General features: G+C 41.1%; 1 protein-coding gene across 2 annotated transcripts in view; it reads right to left on the reverse strand.

The window, feature by feature from the left end:
* TMTC1 (transmembrane O-mannosyltransferase targeting cadherins 1) overlaps positions 1-8,631 on the reverse strand; it is a 298,740-nt gene extending 290,109 nt beyond the window's left edge. The window contains exon 1 of one of the 2 annotated variants that reach the window (XM_043882514.1): positions 8,023-8,631. In XM_043882514.1, the coding sequence (XP_043738449.1) occupies positions 8,023-8,576 (554 nt within the window). In that variant the 5' untranslated portion in view covers positions 8,577-8,631. The remainder of the gene's footprint in view (positions 1-8,022) is intronic. The other variant, XM_043882513.1, reaches the window with a different exon arrangement.
* Between the last annotated feature and the right edge of the window lie 11,582 nt (positions 8,632-20,213).

A 20,213-nucleotide genomic window follows, 5' to 3' on the forward strand; every position in this document is an offset into this window, starting at 1 on the left:
AAATCAGCAGGAGTTGCTTCTCCATGAGAGTTAAAAAGCTAAGCACCTTTTAAATCAATCAGGACCATTTTTCAATGCAGGCATTACAGGGTTTGGTTCTGGGTCAGTTCAGCGTCTACAAAGTGACTTCATGTGTTTCTCCTGAGTCCAGTGTTAAAAACAGGTCATGGCCAGTGAAGGATAAAGAAAGAAAATAAAAAAGATTATTGCTGCAGATTAAGTTTTCACAGATGTTTTGATTTTACTCTACAATAGTCCAAAAATATTCCTGTGTGCCCTTGGAAATGAGATTATGAAAGACTCAATAGAAGATTTGACTAGAGACAGAAATTCATTAGAATTCTACATTCACTCCAAGCAACACAAAGGAATGATCATTTGTATCAGTTAAAGTTTGACCAGAGAAGCAGAACCACCAGGAATGATACAGCTAAAGGAATTTGCTACAGAGATTTGACCTTTCACAATCCAGAGAAACTCATTTAACAGCCTATGCAGGGCTGCTGCTACTGTGTCTGTAACAAGTGGGAAGCCAGGAGGGCAGGCGTTCCAGGAGGAGGGATGGAACCTGAAGTAGGGGAAAGAAGAAGGGGCTGGAATCCACAAAGAACTAGAATACTCTTCTCTTTCTTGCAGCCTCCTAGGCTCCAACTTTAATGATGGGAGGTGGCTTGCAAACAGGCCAGCATCCTCCATACAGCTGACCACACACGGGCACCAGGATTTCAAGTAGCTACGGGAGATATGGAAAACTCTGGAGGAGCCGCGGAATCAGCTCTGCTGCACGGCAGAGCAGGTGAGTCTGCAAGTCTGGGACAACCAGCATGAGCTGTGACATGCCAAAACCCACCCCCACCTTCTGAGTGAGGACATGGCTGAAACAGCAGGGCACTGTGGGACGTTCCCAGGGGAGACCCCCACCTCCAGTGTCCTCAGCCTGCCTTCTGTCTGTAGAAAAACTTTAGTTGAAGAATAAATTTAATCAGAGAGGTGAGAGAATGTAGAAACAAAGGAAAGCAGTCAAACAAGACTAAATAGCCATCAAACAAGTCAAAGACTTTTAGTTCCTCCTCAAGGGCTATAGATAATACTCTAAGCCATATCCTTTGCAGACACTGAAACCCCCTACCAGGTGGAAGAAGATAATTACATGATGACCAGACTATAGCCACGACAGAAGCTGCCGTGATTCCAAGAATGGGCCTCAAGGAAATGGGAACAAACCGACCTGGAAATGAAGATCAACTGTAATTCAAACGATCAAAATGAAGCTGATCAGACATGTGATGACCAATTTCAAGATGACTGACTATCAGAGCTGACTGTGCTATTTCTACAAATAGCCACCTCCCTCCACCTATACACCCCTGAAATGCCCCTTTAGAAACTCTTGCCCAATATTTGTCAGTGAAGAGTCAGCCTTTGGACATGGGTCCACCCTCTCTTCAAGTTGCTGCCTCCAAAATAAAGCAAACTTTCCTTTCGACCAACCCTGTCTCTCAAGTATTGGCTTTCTACCAATGAGCAGCAGGACTGCATTTTTGGTAACACAGTCATTTCACTTACACTGTCCAAACCTCGAACAAATTTCTCCTGTCCGCCTCTAACCCAGTACAGCACAGGAAAGAAATTTCTAAGATGAAGTTCCAGTTAGCTAAATTGATACGGTACAAGTCACCACATCTTGGGAAGCTGCCTTCATCTTCCATTGTGCTTGGACCCCAAACTGGTCAAAGTAGACACTAATAATCCACTTCCCCACTTCAACTTCTACCCATTTCTTACATAAGAAAAACTGTGATTAGTATTAATATATTTCTATACAAGCAAGCACCTTTATGATAACAAGCATTACATTTCTTTATAAATAAATTTATGTAGCATTTACTATAAGGGAACTTCTATCTGTCAGTATGTGTGACATTCATTCACTTATTCGAAGGTAACAAACTACCTTTAATGAAATAAATCAGTTTGAGATTTGCACTGGGGAAAAACTCATGAAGAAAATGAAGGAAAAACAAACTATAGAGTAGAAGGAAATCCTGACTAAGAATTTATATCTAGAATATATTACGAAATCATAAAACTCAACATTAAAAAACTCTATTTAGAAAATTGACAGAAATATGAAGAGAAATTTTAACAAAGAGGATATATAGAGAATATATTATGAAAAAATATTTAACACCATCAGTTAGCCATCAGAGCCAATTAAAAACACAATGACATGTCACTACACACCTATCAGAATGGCTACAATAAAAAACAGTGACAAAAAACTGGTGAGGAAGCAGAGAAACTGGATAACACATACACTGCTGATGGGATGAGATGGAAAACAGTTTGTCAGTTTCTCAAAAAAACTAAACATGTAACTGCCACATGACCCAGCAATTGTACTCCTGACATTTACCCTAGAGAAATAAAAACTCTGTTCACATAAAACTCTGCAAATAAATGTTTGTAGCAACTTTATTTGCAATACCCAAAAACTGGAAACATTATGGTCAACAGCAAAAAACTGAAAACTTTTCTTCTAAGATTAGGAACAAGGTATAAATGCCCACTCCTGTCATTTCTATTCAGCATAGAACTGGAAGTCCTAGGTAGAGCACTTAGGCAAGGAAAAGATATAAAGGGGATCTACATCAGAAAGGAAGTATACCCTGGAGAAGGAAACGGCAACCCACTCCAGTATTCTTGCCTAGAAAATCCCATGGACGAAGGAGCTTGGTGCGGGCTACTGTCCACAGGGCCGCAAAGAGTCGGGCATGACTGAGCGACTTCCCTTTCCTTTCCTTTCATTTTTATAAGGTGTCTTGAATTTTCAGGCGATTATTTACGCCAAATATTCAAATAAACTGAACTTGAAACTACATCTTAAAATCACTGCATTCCAAAGCATTCAATCAAGATTTTAAAAAATAATGAAGCACAGCATAGTTCTCATGAAAAATACTGCTAATATCTTCTTTAACAAGAACAAAAAGAAATAAAACTATTTTTATTCCAAAAAAATAAAATAAAATCATTTAATGATAAAAAAAAAGAAAGGAAAAATAAAATTATCTCTGTTTACAGATGACATGATCTCATATATAGACAACCCTAAAGATGCTACCAAAAATCTATCAGAACTAATATAATTCAGTAAAGTTACAGAATACAAAAATCAGCATAAAATACCAGCTGTATTTCCATACACTAATAATAACCTCCTGGAGAAGGGCATGGCAACCCACTCCACTATTCTTGCCTGGAGAATCCCCATGGATACAGGAGCCTGGCAAGCTACAGTACAGTCCATGGGGTCACAAAGAGTCAAACACGACTGAGCGACTAAGCACACACAATAATAAACTATCCAAAATTAAGGGAAAAAAAAATCCCACTTACTATAGCAACAAAAAGAATGAACTACTGAGGAATAAAATTAACCACAGGGGTGTCCTCAGCGGTAAATAATCTGCCTGCAATGCAGGAGACACGGGAGGAAGAGCCCCTGGAGGAGGGCATGGAAACCCACTCCAGCATTCTTGGAGGGAAAAATTCCACGGACAGAGGAGCCTGGCGGGCTATAGTCCATGGGATCACAAAGAGCTAGACATGGCTGAAGCCACTGAGTAGCAGCAGCAAATTTAACCATAGAGATGAAAGTCTTACACACTTAAAACTACAAATCACTGATGGAAGAAATTAAAGAAGACACAAATGAATGGAAAGACATGCCACGTTCATAAATGGGAAGACTTAATATTGTTAAAATGTCCATACATTATCGATTCAATGTAATCCCTATCAAAATCCCAAGGCATTTTTTACAGAAAAAGAAAAAAATCATAAATTTTATATTGAATCAAAAAATCCTGAATATAAAAAGAAATCTTGATAAACAGGAACAAAACTGGAGGCACCACACTTCCTGACTTCAAAATATACTCCAATGCTACAGTAATTAAAACAGTGCAGTACTGGCGTAAAACCAGACTTACAAATCAATGGAAAAGAACAGAGACATTAACCCATGTATATATGGTCAAATGATCTTTGACAAGGGTTCCAAGAATATACAATGGGGAAAGGATAGTCTTCAATAAATGGTACTGGGAAAACTGGCTAACCACATACAAATGAATCAAATTAGACTTTTACAACATATACAAAAGTCAACCCAAAAATATAGTAAAAATGTAAATATAAGACCTGAAACTATAAAACTCCTATAAGAAAAATACAGAGGAAAAACTTCATGATGTTAGGCTTGGCAATGGTTTCTAAGATATGATAACAAAAGTACAAACAATAAAAGCGAAAATTAGACAAGTGGGACTATATCAAACTAAAGAAGCTTTTCAGAATAAAGGAAACAAATCAAGAGTGAAGAGACAACCTACAGAATAGCAGAAAATTTTTGCAAACCAAATATCAGACATGTTGTTAATATCTAGCAAACCAAATATCAATTTGTTAATATCTAAAATATATAAGGAATTTCTACAACTTAAAAGAAATTAAATACCTTGATTTTAAAAATGGGCAAAGAACAACTTGAATAGACATTTCTCCAAAGAAGACATACGAATGACCAATAGGTAGAGGGAAAGATGCTTAACATCACTAATCAGGCAAATTGTGCTTTAATCATGTAAATCAAAACCACGATGAGATACCACGTCATTCCTCTTAGGTTGGTTTTTATGAAAACAAACAAAAGGTAAGCATCAGCAAAGATGTGAAGAATTGGGAATGTTTGTACACTATTGGTAAGAAAGTAAAATGGTACAGCCACTATGGAAAACAGGATAGAGGTTCCTCAAAAATTAAAAATACAATTACTATATGATTCAGCAATCCTTCTTCTGGGTCTATATCCAAAAGAATTGAAATTTTGACTTTGAAAACATATATGTACTCCTGTGTTTACTACAGCATTATTTACAATAATCAAGATAAAAAACAAATCAAGTGCCCATCATCAGATGAATGGATAAAGGAAAAGTGATATATACACATGATGTAATATTATTCAGCCTTAAAAAGGAGGAAATCCTGCAATGTGCAACAACACAGAAGACTGTGGAGAGTATTATGCTACATGAAACAAGCCAGCCATAGGAGTCCACTTATGTGAGGTCCCTGAAATAGTCAAACTCACAGGAACAGATACTAAGATGCTGGTTGCCAAGGGCACGGTGAGGTGAGAGCAGCATCCAGAGTTGCTCTTTGACAGGTACCTAGTTTCAATTATACTAGAGGAATAAGTGCTACAGAGTTGCTGAACAACATTGGACCTACAGTTGAAATACTATATTATGCTCTCAAAAACTTGTTCAGATGGTAGATCTCATGTTAGGTGTCCTTACAATATTAATTAATTAGCTACTAATTAAGTGGCTTTAAATTTTCAAAATTTTTGCTTAAAAAGGTTAAGATACAGGTAAGATAGTTTGCACATATCTCAAAGGCCACTTTGTGTTTGCACCAATTGTGCTCGTGTGCTCAGTCCTGTCCAACCCTTTGTGATCTCACGTGACTGTAGCCCGCCAGGCTCCTCTGCTCATGGGATTTCCCAGACAAGAATACTGGAGTGGGTTGTTATTTCCTTCTCCGGGGCATCTCCCTGACCCAGGGATCAAACTCGACTCTCTTGTGTCTCCTGCGTTGGCAGGTGGATTCTTTACCACTGAGCCTCCTGGGAAGCCCTCTTACCTAAATTAAAAAACATAAAGACATGACCTATGTAAAGTTCCTAGGCCAATGCTTGATTCACACTAAACAGTTAATAAACACGATTTTCTGTCCTTCTTCCAAACAATCTTCAGAGTTGTGTGGGCCTAACATTGTTAACATCATCCTTTATATATGCCCAGCCTCACACTATTGCACTATTGCCCTAGAATTCGCAGTTGCACCTCAGGTGACTGTGATGAGAAAGTCTCCACAACTTCTTCAAATCAATGCCTGTGAGAACAAAAAGATTAGTTAAATTTCTCTTTCTGAGGAGGCACTATTCCTTTCCAGTTAGTGCTCCGCTGCACTCTAGATTTGCAACTCAACCATCTTAAAAAAAAAAAAAACAAAACAGTGTATCTTACACAGCCAGTAGGATATACTCCACAAAGAGCAATGCATCTTAGCTACCAGACTGCTTTTTCTAACCAGTGAGTATCACAAGTGAAGTTGCCCTCTGCCCCCTCAATTCTTCTCCTTAGCCCCTGTTCCGCTCAATGCATGTTTTCCTGTTCATCGATGGTCTTGCCTCACTGTCTACTCTTTTCCTCGCCTCCTCTGTCTTCTGCCTCTGCCACTTCCTGCATGAATTTTATTTTATTTTTTTTCCTGCACGAATTTTAAACAAAGTTTTTAGAAAGTCCACCAACTGGGCACAGGCATTTGACCCTGACCTTTGTATATGGGCTTCCCTTGTGGCTCAACTGGTAAAGAATCCACCAGCAATGTGGGAGACCTGGGTTCAATCCCTGGGTTGGGAAGATCCCCTGGAGAAGGGAAAGGCTACCCACTCCAGTATTCTGGCCTGGAGAATTCCATGGACTGTACAGTCCATGGGGTCGCAAAGAGTTGGATAGGACTGAGTGGCTTTCACTTCACTTCACTTTGTATATGGAGAACATTCAAAGGAGGGACCTAGGCAGTCTCCAATGGCTAGTATAAGCCCAGCACACCTCCTGCTGTGAGCTTCCACACCTTAAAGTAACCAACAACTCTCTCTGTAATAAATGAAAAGGCAGGTTGGCTTACACACATTGTGTTACCTGAGAACGTGCCATTTTGAAAAACATTTAGGGGAAAAAGAAATGAGCAACTTAGTAGCTGAGGTTATCCTTCAACTGAAAAACAAGACCACTTTCCAATAGGATAAATGTTTATAAAATAATCTTCAGAGTCAAATGTGGAATTTCCTTACCCTCCTGAAAACAGTCAACTTTCAGTGGAAGAATTAAGTCCAATCGCTCTGGTTTCCTTTTCTAAGTCATCAGCCACCTGTCAAGAGACCTGGGCCTCCGGGTCTGAGCAGGCTTTTCAAGCTGCCTACCCTGTCTCATATGACCAGTACCATAAGGACGGGTTCGTGTTACACCCGTTGGAGAAGGCTTAAAACGCTGATGATACTGAACCAGAATTATGTCAACAGTTTTGTCCGGCACATTATAAGCTTAAATACTGAGCCAAATCATAATGGGTTGAGTCAAGCTCATGACACACGAGCCAGCACCCTGGAATCAGCCTTTCTCCCCTCCCATCTGAAGCTAGCCCTCTTTTTAAATTCAAGAAAATACTCCATCCATCAGAAATCTGACTCCCTTTGCACCTCATTCACACTTGAAATGCTGAATCATGACTCTGAGGTTGTAAAAGAAAAACTACTTCGACTGGGACGCCGGGATCCCCAGAAGACCCCACGTTTTCCTGCCCTCCTTTGCTTTGCATCTTTTAAAGTCTAAATCTGGAGCTCTTTCCAAAGATCCGAGAGGCTCCAGGAACAGTCAAGGCTGCAGGTCAGGAGAGAGCTTCTGCCCTCCGTCGTTTCCTCCCCAAACCCCCGCGCCCCGGCATCTCAGGGCTGCTAACTCCCCATCTGCAAAGCTGCCCAGCAGCCGCCGAGAAATGCTCAACTTGGGAGCTTCACCACTACAGCCACCGCCTCGTCGGGCGCGCGCTGGTCTGACTTGCCCACAGTCCCACGGGAGTGAGGTGTGCGCAGGCGGCTCCACGGCCCCTCCAGCCCTGGCCCCAGAGACCAGCCCGCCCCGAGCGCAGACTCTCCAGAAACTCGATCCCAACTCGCAGCCCGCGCCTTCCGAGCCGCCCCGGGAGCCCGGAGAAGCGGGGCCGAGGACCACCAAGCAGAGAGGCGTGGGCAACCTGGAGAGCAGGGAGGCGTGGAGGGCAAGGAGCAGCAAGAAAAGACGCGCCCCCCAAGCGGGTCCCTCAACTTCTCCCAGCCCGGGTAGAGGATGAGGAGAAACGGCGGCTGCGAGCCCAGGGTGAGGGACTCACTTGAAGGTGAGGACGCAGAGCGGCCGGTAAGACTTGTGGCTGGTGTTCTCGGCCATGCCCTTGCCCCAGAAATCGTTGGAGAAGATGCCCCAGCGCAGCGGGGCTCCGGGCCGCACGTCGGGGTTGTTGACGATCGCCCACACGTCGTCGTGCACGAACTCGCCCCTCAGGGAGCGGCCGTAGCACAGGCAGCTCGCCCCGGCCAGCAGCGCCGCGGCTCCTGCCGGCGCGAGTCCGCAGTCCCGCCGCCGGGAGGGCGCGCGGTCCCCGCCGCCGCCTCGGGCAGAGCTGGTCACCACCATCGCGCCGCCGCCGCTGTCCTGGTCTCTCCCGGGTGTCTGGCATCCTCCCCGGCCGGGGCCCGGACGGTGCGCGGCAGCTGCCGGGAGATGCACTCGGGCATGGCCGGCGGCAGCTGGACCGGCCGCTGGCGTCCCGCGCTCCGCCGCCGCCTGCGCCGCCGAGTTGGCCCAGCTGCAGATAAACAGCAGTCCCCCCGCCTCCCCGGGCCATCGCCACCTCCTCCGCCCCACTGCGCATGCCCCGCTCGCCATCGCCTCCACCCCCCAATCCCGGGACCGGCGCCGCTTTCCTCCCGCGCCCCGCACCCTCCGCCCATGCCCCGCTGGTCTGGCGCTCCGCCCGCCGGCGCGGCGGTAAGAGGCGGCGAGAGTCCGCGTGCAGGTGGAGAGGTCGCTGCGTGGGGCCGCCCGGAGCGGCGGGGAAGGGGCACCGGGGTCCTCTCCGCTGTGCCCGCGATGCCCTCCGTCCCTCATCATTTCCCCATTAAGGGTCTGCTGTGGGGACCTCACCGGCGGGCACCTCCAGGCCCCGGGCCAGGACGGGCTTAGCAGGTGCGCAGCCGGAATCCCCGCCCGCGCTCCGGGAGAGGCAAGTTGTCGCCGCCGCCGCCCGGGACGTCCCCGGCTTTTCAGCACCCCGGACAACAGCGGCGGCCCCGGGCCACGCTCTTTGTCGGCTCCGCGCTTCTGTCCCGTCTCCGCCCGCGCTGTCTGCTTCCCCGGCTTTCTGTCCCCACCACCCCGCGTCCCGCGGTTGCAGCCTCGGGGCAGGGGTGGAAACCGCAGGGAAATGGAGCTTCCGAAACGTCTTTCTGAAAACCGAGAGAGGGTCTCCCTGAGGTGGGCTTCCTGCCCGCCCTGCCCCGGGGTTGTTCACCGGCTGTTTTCCTTTACCGCCCATTGCTCTGCTCGCCTTTATAAAAAGTCTCGGGTGCGACTTTAGGTTTGGGTTTGGGAGCCGAGTTGGCTTCTGAAACATTTCTCCTCGTTTGTTTTTTTTTCTGCGGTTCTTAAAACAATCCGGGAGATGCCAAGCAAATTACTTTTTGTCCCCATATGAGTGGATCACTTGGGTCTGATTATTACTTCCGACTCTGTGAGTGAATTTGAACTCTTCTTGATAAGTCAGTAGGATTCAAAACAAAAACCAAACTGCTTTAAGGCCTCTGGCTTTGGCTCGCCATCTTACAGTTTCTCTGAAAGGTTGTTTTCGGGTTTTTTTTTTAATATTGCTAATTATAATATATTAATAAGTAAGTATACCGTTGTGATGAAGTTCAGTAGAATTTCTCCATGTTTGATATATCTGTGAACTCTTCAATGGACCTTGTGAGTTTTTATTGCTATGTAATATTGAAGTTACCTGGAATTTGACACATCCAGATAGAGAAATTTAAATACAAAATTCACCGTATTATTCTCATCCTTCCAAAATCCCTAGGAGTTTTGATGATCTAGAAAGAAAGAAGAGTAGGGGGGAAAAAAAGCAAAAATTCTTCTTGCACTGACTAAAAGCTTATGTGACTCTAGGACACCATTTTTTTTTTTTTTTTTTTTTTAAGTTAAGCTACATCTGAGCAGTTGAAAACTCAATGAATTAAGACGACATATTCCAAGTCAGGATGTTTTTATCCATTTCACTTTGTTTTTTAGTGACTTGGTAATTAGTGACTGAGAAGTGTGTTCATCCTTGCATCAAAACTTTTTAACCCTTGGGTAGCCTTCATATCCAGACCCCACACACACCTGAGTCTACCATCTCCCCCACAGGACACAATACAGTCTTTCTTCTTTGCCTGCCCATTAATTTAATTTAAATGTGTGAATGTTTATGTTGTACTACATTATGCTAAGTACTGCGCTGGATGACCAAAGTTTCTCAGATTGTAGTGATATGTAAGATCAACACCATAAAATTCTAACAACTTTCTAAGACAGTGAACTTGTGCTGACTGAAATGATAGTAGCTATAATAAACCAATGTATCAGTCATTATCTACAATTAATAAAGGCTTTCTTGAGACAATACTTTAGTCCCAAAGAGTGCTTCTCATGGTAGATTTTTATAAAGTTTTTTCCCCCTTAAATCTCTCTTGTAGTAGGTACAGCCTGCCCACCTCCTTCTCTTCTGAGTTATTTTCTCTTTTAGAAGAAAACACTTTCCATAATTCTCCATGACAATGGAGAGAAATGAAGAAAGGCAAAACTGAACTCTAAAAAGACAATAAAACAGAGAAAAGAAGGAAACCTGTGAGTGGGGTTCCAGGTTTCTGAGCACAGAGAGTTTCATCAGTCTTTGCTCCAGGTTTGCTCTAGGTTGACTGTCATCTCCATTCTATTTAGTTCATATCATGAATTTGGGTTTAATGTACTTTGAAATAATGAGATACCTCAAGTCTTCTCAAGGACAAGCAAGTAAGTAAATACATTTTAAAAGTAAACAGTTCCTTTGCAGCCCCATCATTCCCTGATCCAATACTATTCTGTTACCGAAAAACTGTGGAAGTGTTGATGTCACAGAGAGGAGGTTTACACTGATATGCTGACATGTCATCCCTCTGCTTCTTTCTTAAGGTGTAAAGTACTCATCTTGCCTAATGAAGAGGCCCCAAAGCAAATTAAGTTAATTCTTATTACTTAGTCTCTGATTATTTTTAAAGGATTTATAATTAGAGCAATACTACCTACTAAGACACCTTTTGTCCACTTAGAGCAATTTAAAACATAAATTATTACAAAGGGCTTCTCTAAGGCTCTAATACAGATTAAGTCACTCAGGAAAGTTAAAGTGAACCATAGTTCTGAAAGACCATGGACACATAGGACACAACTAACAACTAAAAGTAAATCAAAGACAAGTAGATAATTTAATAAAATAAATTTCAAAGACTGCCCATTGTGCTGCTTTGCTCATTACACCCTGTTCGGGAACACAGATATAAAGAAACTGGTGACTGAAGCAAAAACTCACGATGTGAGAGCTACGGGTTTTAGTTTCATCTGGGAACTTACTGAGGACTGTAGCCAGAGAGAAAACCTCCCAGATAGTTCTGAGGAACTGCTCAGATTAGGTGGAGTGGGAGACGGGCGGGGGGATGGGGGGGTGTGGGAGGAAGTCCACATACATGTGATTTTGGCAAAGGAGTATGTGCAAAGGAGTAAGTCAGACCTAGAAGACACATGCGATATCACATGTATGGAATCTAAAGAAATGGTACAAATGAACCTGTTTACAGAAGAGAAATTGAGTCAGAAATGTAGAAAGCAAGCTTGTAATTGCCAGAGAGGAAAGTAGGGGGAAGGCTAATTGGGAGATTAGGATGGAGATATACACACCACTATATATAGAATAGATAACTATTAAGAACCTACTGAATAGTACAGGGAACTCTATTCCATACTCTGTAATGAACTATATGGGAATAGAATCTAAAAAACAGTGGATATATGTGCATTTTTAACTGATTCACTTTGCTGTATGGCAGAAACTAACAAAGCATCATAAATCAACTTACTGCAATAAAAAGTTAATTACAAAAAGTAAATAAAAATTAAAAGGCATCAATTTAAAAAAAGGAGTATATGCAATCAAGTACAGATCTTTGTAGAAGGTTACCGCTAGTCACAAGAAACAGATATCTCAGTCAATAATTTTAGTGCTTTTCTAAGTATGGGAAGATGCAAGAATCTTGGTCTACTGAATGTTCTCCTAAAAATATCCAACTTTCTGAGACCTGTTCTGCCAGTTTTCTCAGAACACAGAGTGCCTCATCCTGAGCTTCACCCTGAATTCCTTTCAAGGTGATTTGTAGGTCAGCAACTACAGTGGCTAAAGACTTGATGTTTTTTTTCCCTAGAACTGGGTGGGGAGCAACATTCTGTAGTTGGCAGGACAAATGCAATGTTACAAAATAAAAATTCAAGAAAAGAGCTGATAACATAATTTACATCAAAAAATTTTTGTCGCCTAGTTATTTAACTATTACCTGTAAATTTATTTAACTATTACCTATTAACTATTTCCTCTGTTCTTGAAGAAAATGAAGGAAAATAGGAAAAAAAGAAAATGGAAATATAGCTACCCATTACCCCTGGGTTACGGTAGCACAGGCAACATGCTCCCTAAGAAGCTGACCCAGCACCTGGAGGGCAAATGGGGGATCAGGGTTGCCAAATGATCTGAGGAATGCCTGCTCCCAGACCTGGTTCCAGACTGGCCCCAGGAGACGGGAGGGGCTCCTCATGGATGTAAACTGGCTTTCCTTTCCATTCCTGCAATACAACTGTGGCATCTGCACAGAGTTAAAACTAAAGAATATAAAAAAGTATCTGTGATCTTGCAATTTCTGTCTCTCAGGTAATAAATTTTGTCAACAAATTAATACAAGACAAAAGCATACACAGGTACATTGCAATAAAGCATAGGAAGTACTCACTAGACTTCAGTCTAGAACCTTTAGTTGAAAACTGCCACACCATTGCAAACCACATATCCTCAGTATTAGAAATGGAAATTAAAATGTAAGATTATTGTATACAACAGAAAGACAATTTTTCATATGAATGAAATTTTACTTGCATACATTTTTATTTCACATTTGAATTATTTACAAATCAAAAAGTCACTTTTAATATGCATGGCTGAGTCCCTTTGCTGTCCACCTGAAACTATCACAAAATTGTTGATCAGCCGTGTGTGTGTGTGTGTGTGTGTGTGTGTGTGTTAGTCGTTCAGTCATGTCTGACTCTTCATGACCCCATGGGCTAGTCTGCCAGGGTCCTCTGTCCATGGAATTCTCCAGGCAGGAATGCTAGAGTGGATTGCCATTCCCTTCTCCAGGGGATCTTCCTGACCCTGGGATCAAACCCCAGTCTCCTGCATTGTAGGCAGATTCTTTGCCATCTGAGCCATTAGGGAAGCCCCTAATCAGCCATACTCCAATATAAAATAAAGTGTTTTTTTTTAAAGTCATTTCTGGTTTCTGGTATAACCTCCACAATTTACAGGTAATGTCAGAGGAAACATAAAATTAAATTCAGACTTAAACATTTGTATGAAGAGTTAATTTTTCAGAAAAATCATTCCATCAGAATCATCAGCTCTAGAAATACTATGTTTTGAAATAATTTATCAGAAATTTATCCCAATGTTGTTACAACCTACAGAATACTTTTAACAGCTCTAGTAAGAGTTGGCTCAGCAGAAAGATGCTTCTCAAAATCAAAGAGTACCCAAAAAAGTCTGATTCCTAGCATTTGCTCAATTTCATGGTGTAAATATTTTAATCATCGTTAATTTCATGCTACCAACGGGACATCACTGCACACACAGGTAGTAAGAGATGAATAGTAATATGAGATTCTACAGAATTTTCACGATATAGTTACACTAGATGTAGATCAAGAGCATATTAATAATATAATATAGTAAAATAATTAGAAAAAGATGAGTTTTGAACATTTTATTACCATTGTGTTTAATCTAATTTATATATTTGTTGTTGTTCTTTTAGTCACTAAATTGTGTCTGACTTTTGCGATCCCATTGGTCTGTAGCCCACCAGGCTCCTCTGTCCATGGGATTTCCCAGGCAAGTATAATGGAGTGGGTTGCCATTTCCTTCTCCAGGTGTTCTTGCAGACCCAGGGATAAAACCCACGTCTCCTGAATTGCAGGCATATTTTTTACCACTGTGCCACCAGGGAAGCCCAATTTATATATTGGGTTGGCTAAAAAGTTTCTTTGGGTTTAAAAACCTGAATGAACTTTTTGGCCAACCCAACAGTTATATGTTTATGTAATTAAACTTTGTATAATGGCTGTGTTTAACAACTAGCTGACAGAATTCCTAAATATTTAACAGTTTTTGTGAACTAGTATGAGTTTGACTGTGGCACACTTTTAGATGAAATAAGATTGGCCACTGTTGGTATTATCGTTTTGAATTTCAGTGATAAGTATGGGCAGAGGCAGGGAGGTCATTATACTTGTGTAGTGAGGAATTTACCTTACCTTGAGAGCTTCCCTGGTGGCTCAGAGGATAAAGCGTCTGTCTGCAATGTGGGAGACCTGGGTTTGATCCCTGGGTTGGGAAGATCCCCTGGAGAAGGAAATGGCAACCCACTCCAGTATTCTTGCCTGGAGAATCCCATGGACAGAGAAGCCTGGCGGGCTACAGTCCATGGGGTCTCAAAGAGTCGGACACGACTGAGCGACCTCACTTTCACTTTTGAGAGAGGTCTAGCCTTTGCCCTGGGCTACTAGGAGGTAATTTTTAGGTCCCTGGAATGTCCTACTTGACAGGAGGATCTTTGCTGGGGGCTTTGGGTGCCAGACAGCCTAATAATGCAGTCTGTGATGGGAGCTTTGGGTCACACAAGATCAGTTCTAACTGCTGGGGGAACCAGAAACAAAAGACATTAGCCTGACCTCTGGGAAGGACTGTTGCCAAAAGGTCAGCCATGCCGGCAGAATGAATGTGATGAGTCCCAGTAAAAACTCTGGGTGCCAAAGGCTCGAGTGAGCTTCCCTGGTTGGCCGTCTCCATGCGTCTTGTCACAGATTAATGCCAGGAGTGGGACATGTCCTGACTTCATGGAGAGAAGAAGACATGAGCTTCATTTGGCATTTCTCATGGGCTCTGCCTCTTGAACTTTGCTTGCTCGTTTCCATCTGCATCCTTTCCCTATAATAATCCAGAAGAGTTTTCAGTGAGTTCTGTGAAACCTTCTAGCAAATTTTGAAATTGAGGGTGGTCTGGGGACTCACCCCTAAACTTGCAATTGTTATTAAGGTGAGGACACTCTTGTGAGGATTGTGCCCAAATGCCCCTTAATACTATTTTTCTACTTTTAAATTTTTCTTTAATACAATTTTTTTTTCTTTTAAAAGATGTAATAGCTGTCATCCAAGAAGAATGGAAGAAATGGTAGGCATCTTCAAAGCTGTAATGTTAAGTGTTCTTCTTTTTCTCACTAAAAAGCTTCAAAGTAAAAAGCTTTATAAACAAAACAAAACCAAAAGAAGGGAGAAAAAAGGGAGGGAAGGAGGTAGGGAGGGAGAGATAGAGTGAAAAAGGAAGGAGGGAGGGAGGGGCAGAGAGAGGGAAGAAAGGGAGGGACAGAGAGAGGAAGAAAGGAAAGGAAGTGAATTCATAAAGAAAACGATAAAAACCTGGAGCCACTGCATAAATACTGCTGGGGGTTAACCTCAGGAACTTCTGTGTGATTGTCAGTTTGTAGAGGATGAGGCTCAAAACTAATGACTATTTTTGAAAAGAGATGACAAATAATGAGAAGAATCTGAGAGTTGGCTGCTCTATATGAACTATTTATTGTTCATCAGTGGTAAGTGTTTTGCATTCTGTATGGTACAGTAACACTTTGCTTATGTGTTACATTTCTCTATGTTTTATTAAATTATAAAAATTATTTTGCTAAGAATTTCCTGACCTCACAGTTTGTCCCCACCCTTTTTAGAGGGTCTAGGGACCGCCAAAATTAGTAGGTTCATGGTACAAGGGACTTAATAAAATACCTGTGAAAGCCCTCTTTGCTCACATCATATATTATTAAAGTAGTTGGAGAACCTACCAAGCCAGTTTTTCTTTGACAAGAAGTGAAGATTATGTGTGGAGATAAACAGTTTCCCTTGAGAAATAACAGTCTCCCGTCTTTCCTCACTGTGCTGTTGAGTCTTATTTCTTAGCCTATTTTTCCACATGTGAATTTATCTAGACGGATAAATGAATCTTTTCAGGCCCCACTGCAGCTTAGAAAAAAACAAAATAAAAATACCCTTTGGATTTTATTGTTGGCCATGTTTCTATGAATAAGATAACCAGAGGTTTTTGTTGTGGTGGTTTTAGAGGTGGTGGTGGTTTTTAAATAATTTTGAGTCTTCTTTATACCTCTTGGATGACTACTAAATATTGTGCCCTTTCCTGTTAGAAGACAAAATAGAAGATTCTTGCTTCATAGTCTGTTTCAGAAACACCGTCACTTTAATTTCCCATTCATTCAGTGATTTCATTCTTTCCCTCTTACGTAGTTGGAAGGATTAGGAGACAGTCTTATCCATCTGGCAAACTTTTTTTAAAGAAAATGAAAATTACACCTACCATCTAACAATCAGAGTGTCTTGGCAATGCTGAATTGTATTTATGGAAACACCCAAATGCTGTTTTTTTCCTTCATACTTGACCCAAAATTCCAGTAACAGCTACTGAGAGGTGGTATCATGAATGATAAACTCAGGAAACTCGCCATAAATCCTCCTCCTTCCTATGGTCCTGAAAAAACCTGACTAATCAATTGTGATAGTCTTGCACATGAACTCCAGATGCAATCTTAGAATCCATAATACAAACCTCCAGGCTGCCACTCTGTAGACAAGTTGGCCTGTGAGTTGAAACTCCTCTATTATACTGAGCCAGTGGAATATGGCTATCTGGCAGCATGGAAACCAAAACAATAATGTGAACATATAAAAATAAAAGTTTAGTATTAAAAAGTGGTTTCATGTTTATATATAAATATGAATACATGAATGTGTTCTCTATATTAATCTCATAATGAAGTAAATATATATACAGCTTTTTTAGCTTTAGATGTTATGACTTCTATTTGAACAAATGTATTTCTGATTAATTTTTAAGTAGGTCTAAGAAGATCATACCTCTGTTGTATTTTGGAGTGTTTTTTAGGAGTTTCCCGTAACAATTTTCACTATTTGGAAAGTATATTACCAAACAAGTGAAAATTATCACACAAGAACTAAATTGCCATATTAGAGTATTTCTATGACTATGATGCCTAGAAAATGTGAAAATTCATGAAAAAAATGCTATTTAGAGCCATTTGTAAAGGAAGTCAATAACTTAGGCACAAATAAGTACCCTAATGGTGCATACACTTTTAGCTATAATTTATCATCACTAGGTCTAATCTTGAGTGTTACTGTCTGTCCTCAAATTGAAAATTACTCATTTATGAATAAAAGAGGATTCCACTTAATCTGTGTTCTCTAGAAGCAGCACAATCTGATGCTCCAACTACTCACACTGGTTCTTGAACGGATCACTGTATTTTGCTTCAAATGGTTTACAGTCAAGATGTGCACAAATGGGGAGTACCCTGGTGGCCTTAGTGCTTAGGATTTTGGGCTTCACTGCCATGGCCTGAGTTCAATCTCAGTCAGGGAACTGAGATTCCCGAGTGGGGTGGGGATTGGGGCGGGGGTGGGGGTTGGGGAGGAGCAAAAATGTGCACAGAAAACTGGACCCCAGAACTGTACAAGGTTCCAGTTTCCTACTTGGTGAAAGTGCCTCAGAGGGCAATAGAGAAGATTGAATGAACTCAATCAAGAGCTTTCCTAGTGCCTGATGTAAATGACACAGAATAAGTCTGCTCAGTAGAAATTAGCTAAAATGAAAGATTATAATAATGGTGGTGGTGATTTTTCTCTCTCTCTTTTCTCTCGGTAATTTCTTGCTATTTCTATTTTTCTCCATTATGGAAAAATAGAAAGCCCACTGTCAAGTGACTCTTAGATATCTGCTCCCCAATAACTGATCATCTCACTCATTCATTTATTCTGAGAATGTGGCTATCAGACAAACTTGGGTTTACTCTGGACAACCATAGTCTACTTTGCTCACCGTTGCCTCATTGCAGTTGAAGGATCAAGATTATCAACCCTCTCAAATCTTGGTGCTAGATAATGCCTCTCTCACCAATGAGTCATGCAGCTATTCATTTTTTTTTTTTCTAATCTGACTGCCAGTATCAAATTGCTTCTCAGGGAAACTTTAATCATTTTCTTTCCAAATCTTTAATTTTTAACATCATAGTGCATACATTTTAAAAAATTACTTCATAAGAAATTTTTTAGATTTCCTCATGATTACAAAGGAATTACTAGCAGTTATTTGGTCATTTCATCATTAATGCTTACCCTTTTCTTCAGTCTGCTTAAAACATTTTTTTTTTAAATCCTTGTGAAACTTTTAAAGTGAAAATGAACTAGGAAAAAAATTAAGTAGGTATAGTGAAAATGAACTAGTGAAAAACTAAGAAGATACTAAAAAGACCTATTTTTCCTAGGATATTCTTTTCCTAGGATTTGCAAGTAAATCCTGGATTTCTTTCTTTAAAGTTACAGGTCTGGAACTTGTGCGCCCTTGCTCCTGTTGTTAACTCTGAGGTGGGAGACAGTGAACTGGTATCCTTATTAACCTTGGAGGAAGCAGGAGAGTCCTGGATATAAAACACCACTGACTTTTCCTCACTGTGGTGGAGGATCAGGTCCAAAGAGGCATAGACATTCAGACGAAGCCACAGCACTTGCCTCGTAACAGCAGACCTTGAGTAGAGAAGCACCAGGAGAAGACAAAGGATAAGCCTAGCACTTGGGGTCCTTTTCATCCAGGGATGAGTGGGAGGAAGAGCCAGCGCTCTAGGAACTAGGGAGGAGTTCAGTTTCCACCCACACTGGTGACCCTAGCTGTGCATAAGGGTGGGGCCCTGTAGAGACACCCTAGCAATAAGAGGAACTGGAAGTTGACCACTGCTTCTGACTCCAGCCCAGCTTCCAGGGATCTGGGTCATCTCAGTAAAGGTGAAAGAAGAATTTTTACCAACAAAGCCAGAAGACCAGTATGGGTGGTGTTCCAGCAGAATGAAAATGATTCTAGATGAAAGTATAGAGATAGAGGGAGAAAAAGAATGCAATCTAAATGGTAAATGTGGTACTATGTGATTAAATCTAGTTGAAAATTGCCTACTTACAAATCTACAGAGACGGAAAGCTGATTACCAGTTGCCAGGGGCTGGGAGCATGATAATGAGGAGTGACTGCTAATGAGCCCAGAGATTCTTTTTAGTGTCATGAAAATGTTCTAAAATTATATTTTGGTGATGCTTGTACAATTCTGAGAGTACACTAAAATCCATCAAGTTTACACTTTAAAACAGTGAATTTGATGGTATGTAAATTATCTCCCAATGGAACACTTTTTTAAAAAGAATGCAATATATATGACATCAATAGCATGCAAATTAAAAGGAGGTACTTGAAGTGTTCTGAGGTCACTAAATTGTCTGGAAACAGTCATTAGGCTTTACAATTATGCTTTATGCTCATTCTTTAGGAGTGTCATGTCACACACACGCTTTTTAAAAAAGAATGAGAGGCAACTAAGCCAAAGGAGTTAATAACAACAAACAGTCCAGTTTGCTAGTCAGTTCCTTCTTAAAGAGTCCCTAAGAAAACAGTGATGTGGATTCCAATCATACAGAGTAGAAAGATAAAATTTTTATGTTTTCTGCCTAAAATAGTATATATGAGTCAACCAGTACAGTAGGAATAAACTTAGTAAACATAGTAGATACAGATTACCATAAACAAGGAAAAATAAGTCTTAAATAAGATGACTGACTTACAGGAGGACAGCTAGGTCTATACAAATATTTAGCTATTTTATAAAAATTTTACTGTTGTAAACCATTTTCAGTGGCTTTAAATTAACAGAAGTAGGACCCACACTGTTTGGTCTGCCCTTGGAGTTTAGCAAATTGCTTGCACACCGTAACAAATCAGATAGTTGTTAATTGATGGAATGGATAAATGTTTGAATGCATTAATAAGTGGATAGAAGACAGGATATTCTGAAGCTGGATATTCAGGATTTCCTGGAGGCATGAGGGAAATTCACTTTTGTCTTCATTATAATGTATATTATAAAGATCATCAAAGTTAAAAAAAAGGGAAAGTGACACATTTATATAATTTCATAAATTTCTAAGTGAAGTTGAATTGATTCATACTCTGGAGATAGGCCACACTAGAAATGCAATTCATTTTCTACATTGTTACTTCTTTTGAGTGATA

Source organism: Cervus elaphus, chromosome 22 (assembly GCF_910594005.1).
Source record: "Cervus elaphus chromosome 22, mCerEla1.1, whole genome shotgun sequence".
Lineage (NCBI taxonomy): Eukaryota > Metazoa > Chordata > Mammalia > Artiodactyla > Cervidae > Cervus > Cervus elaphus.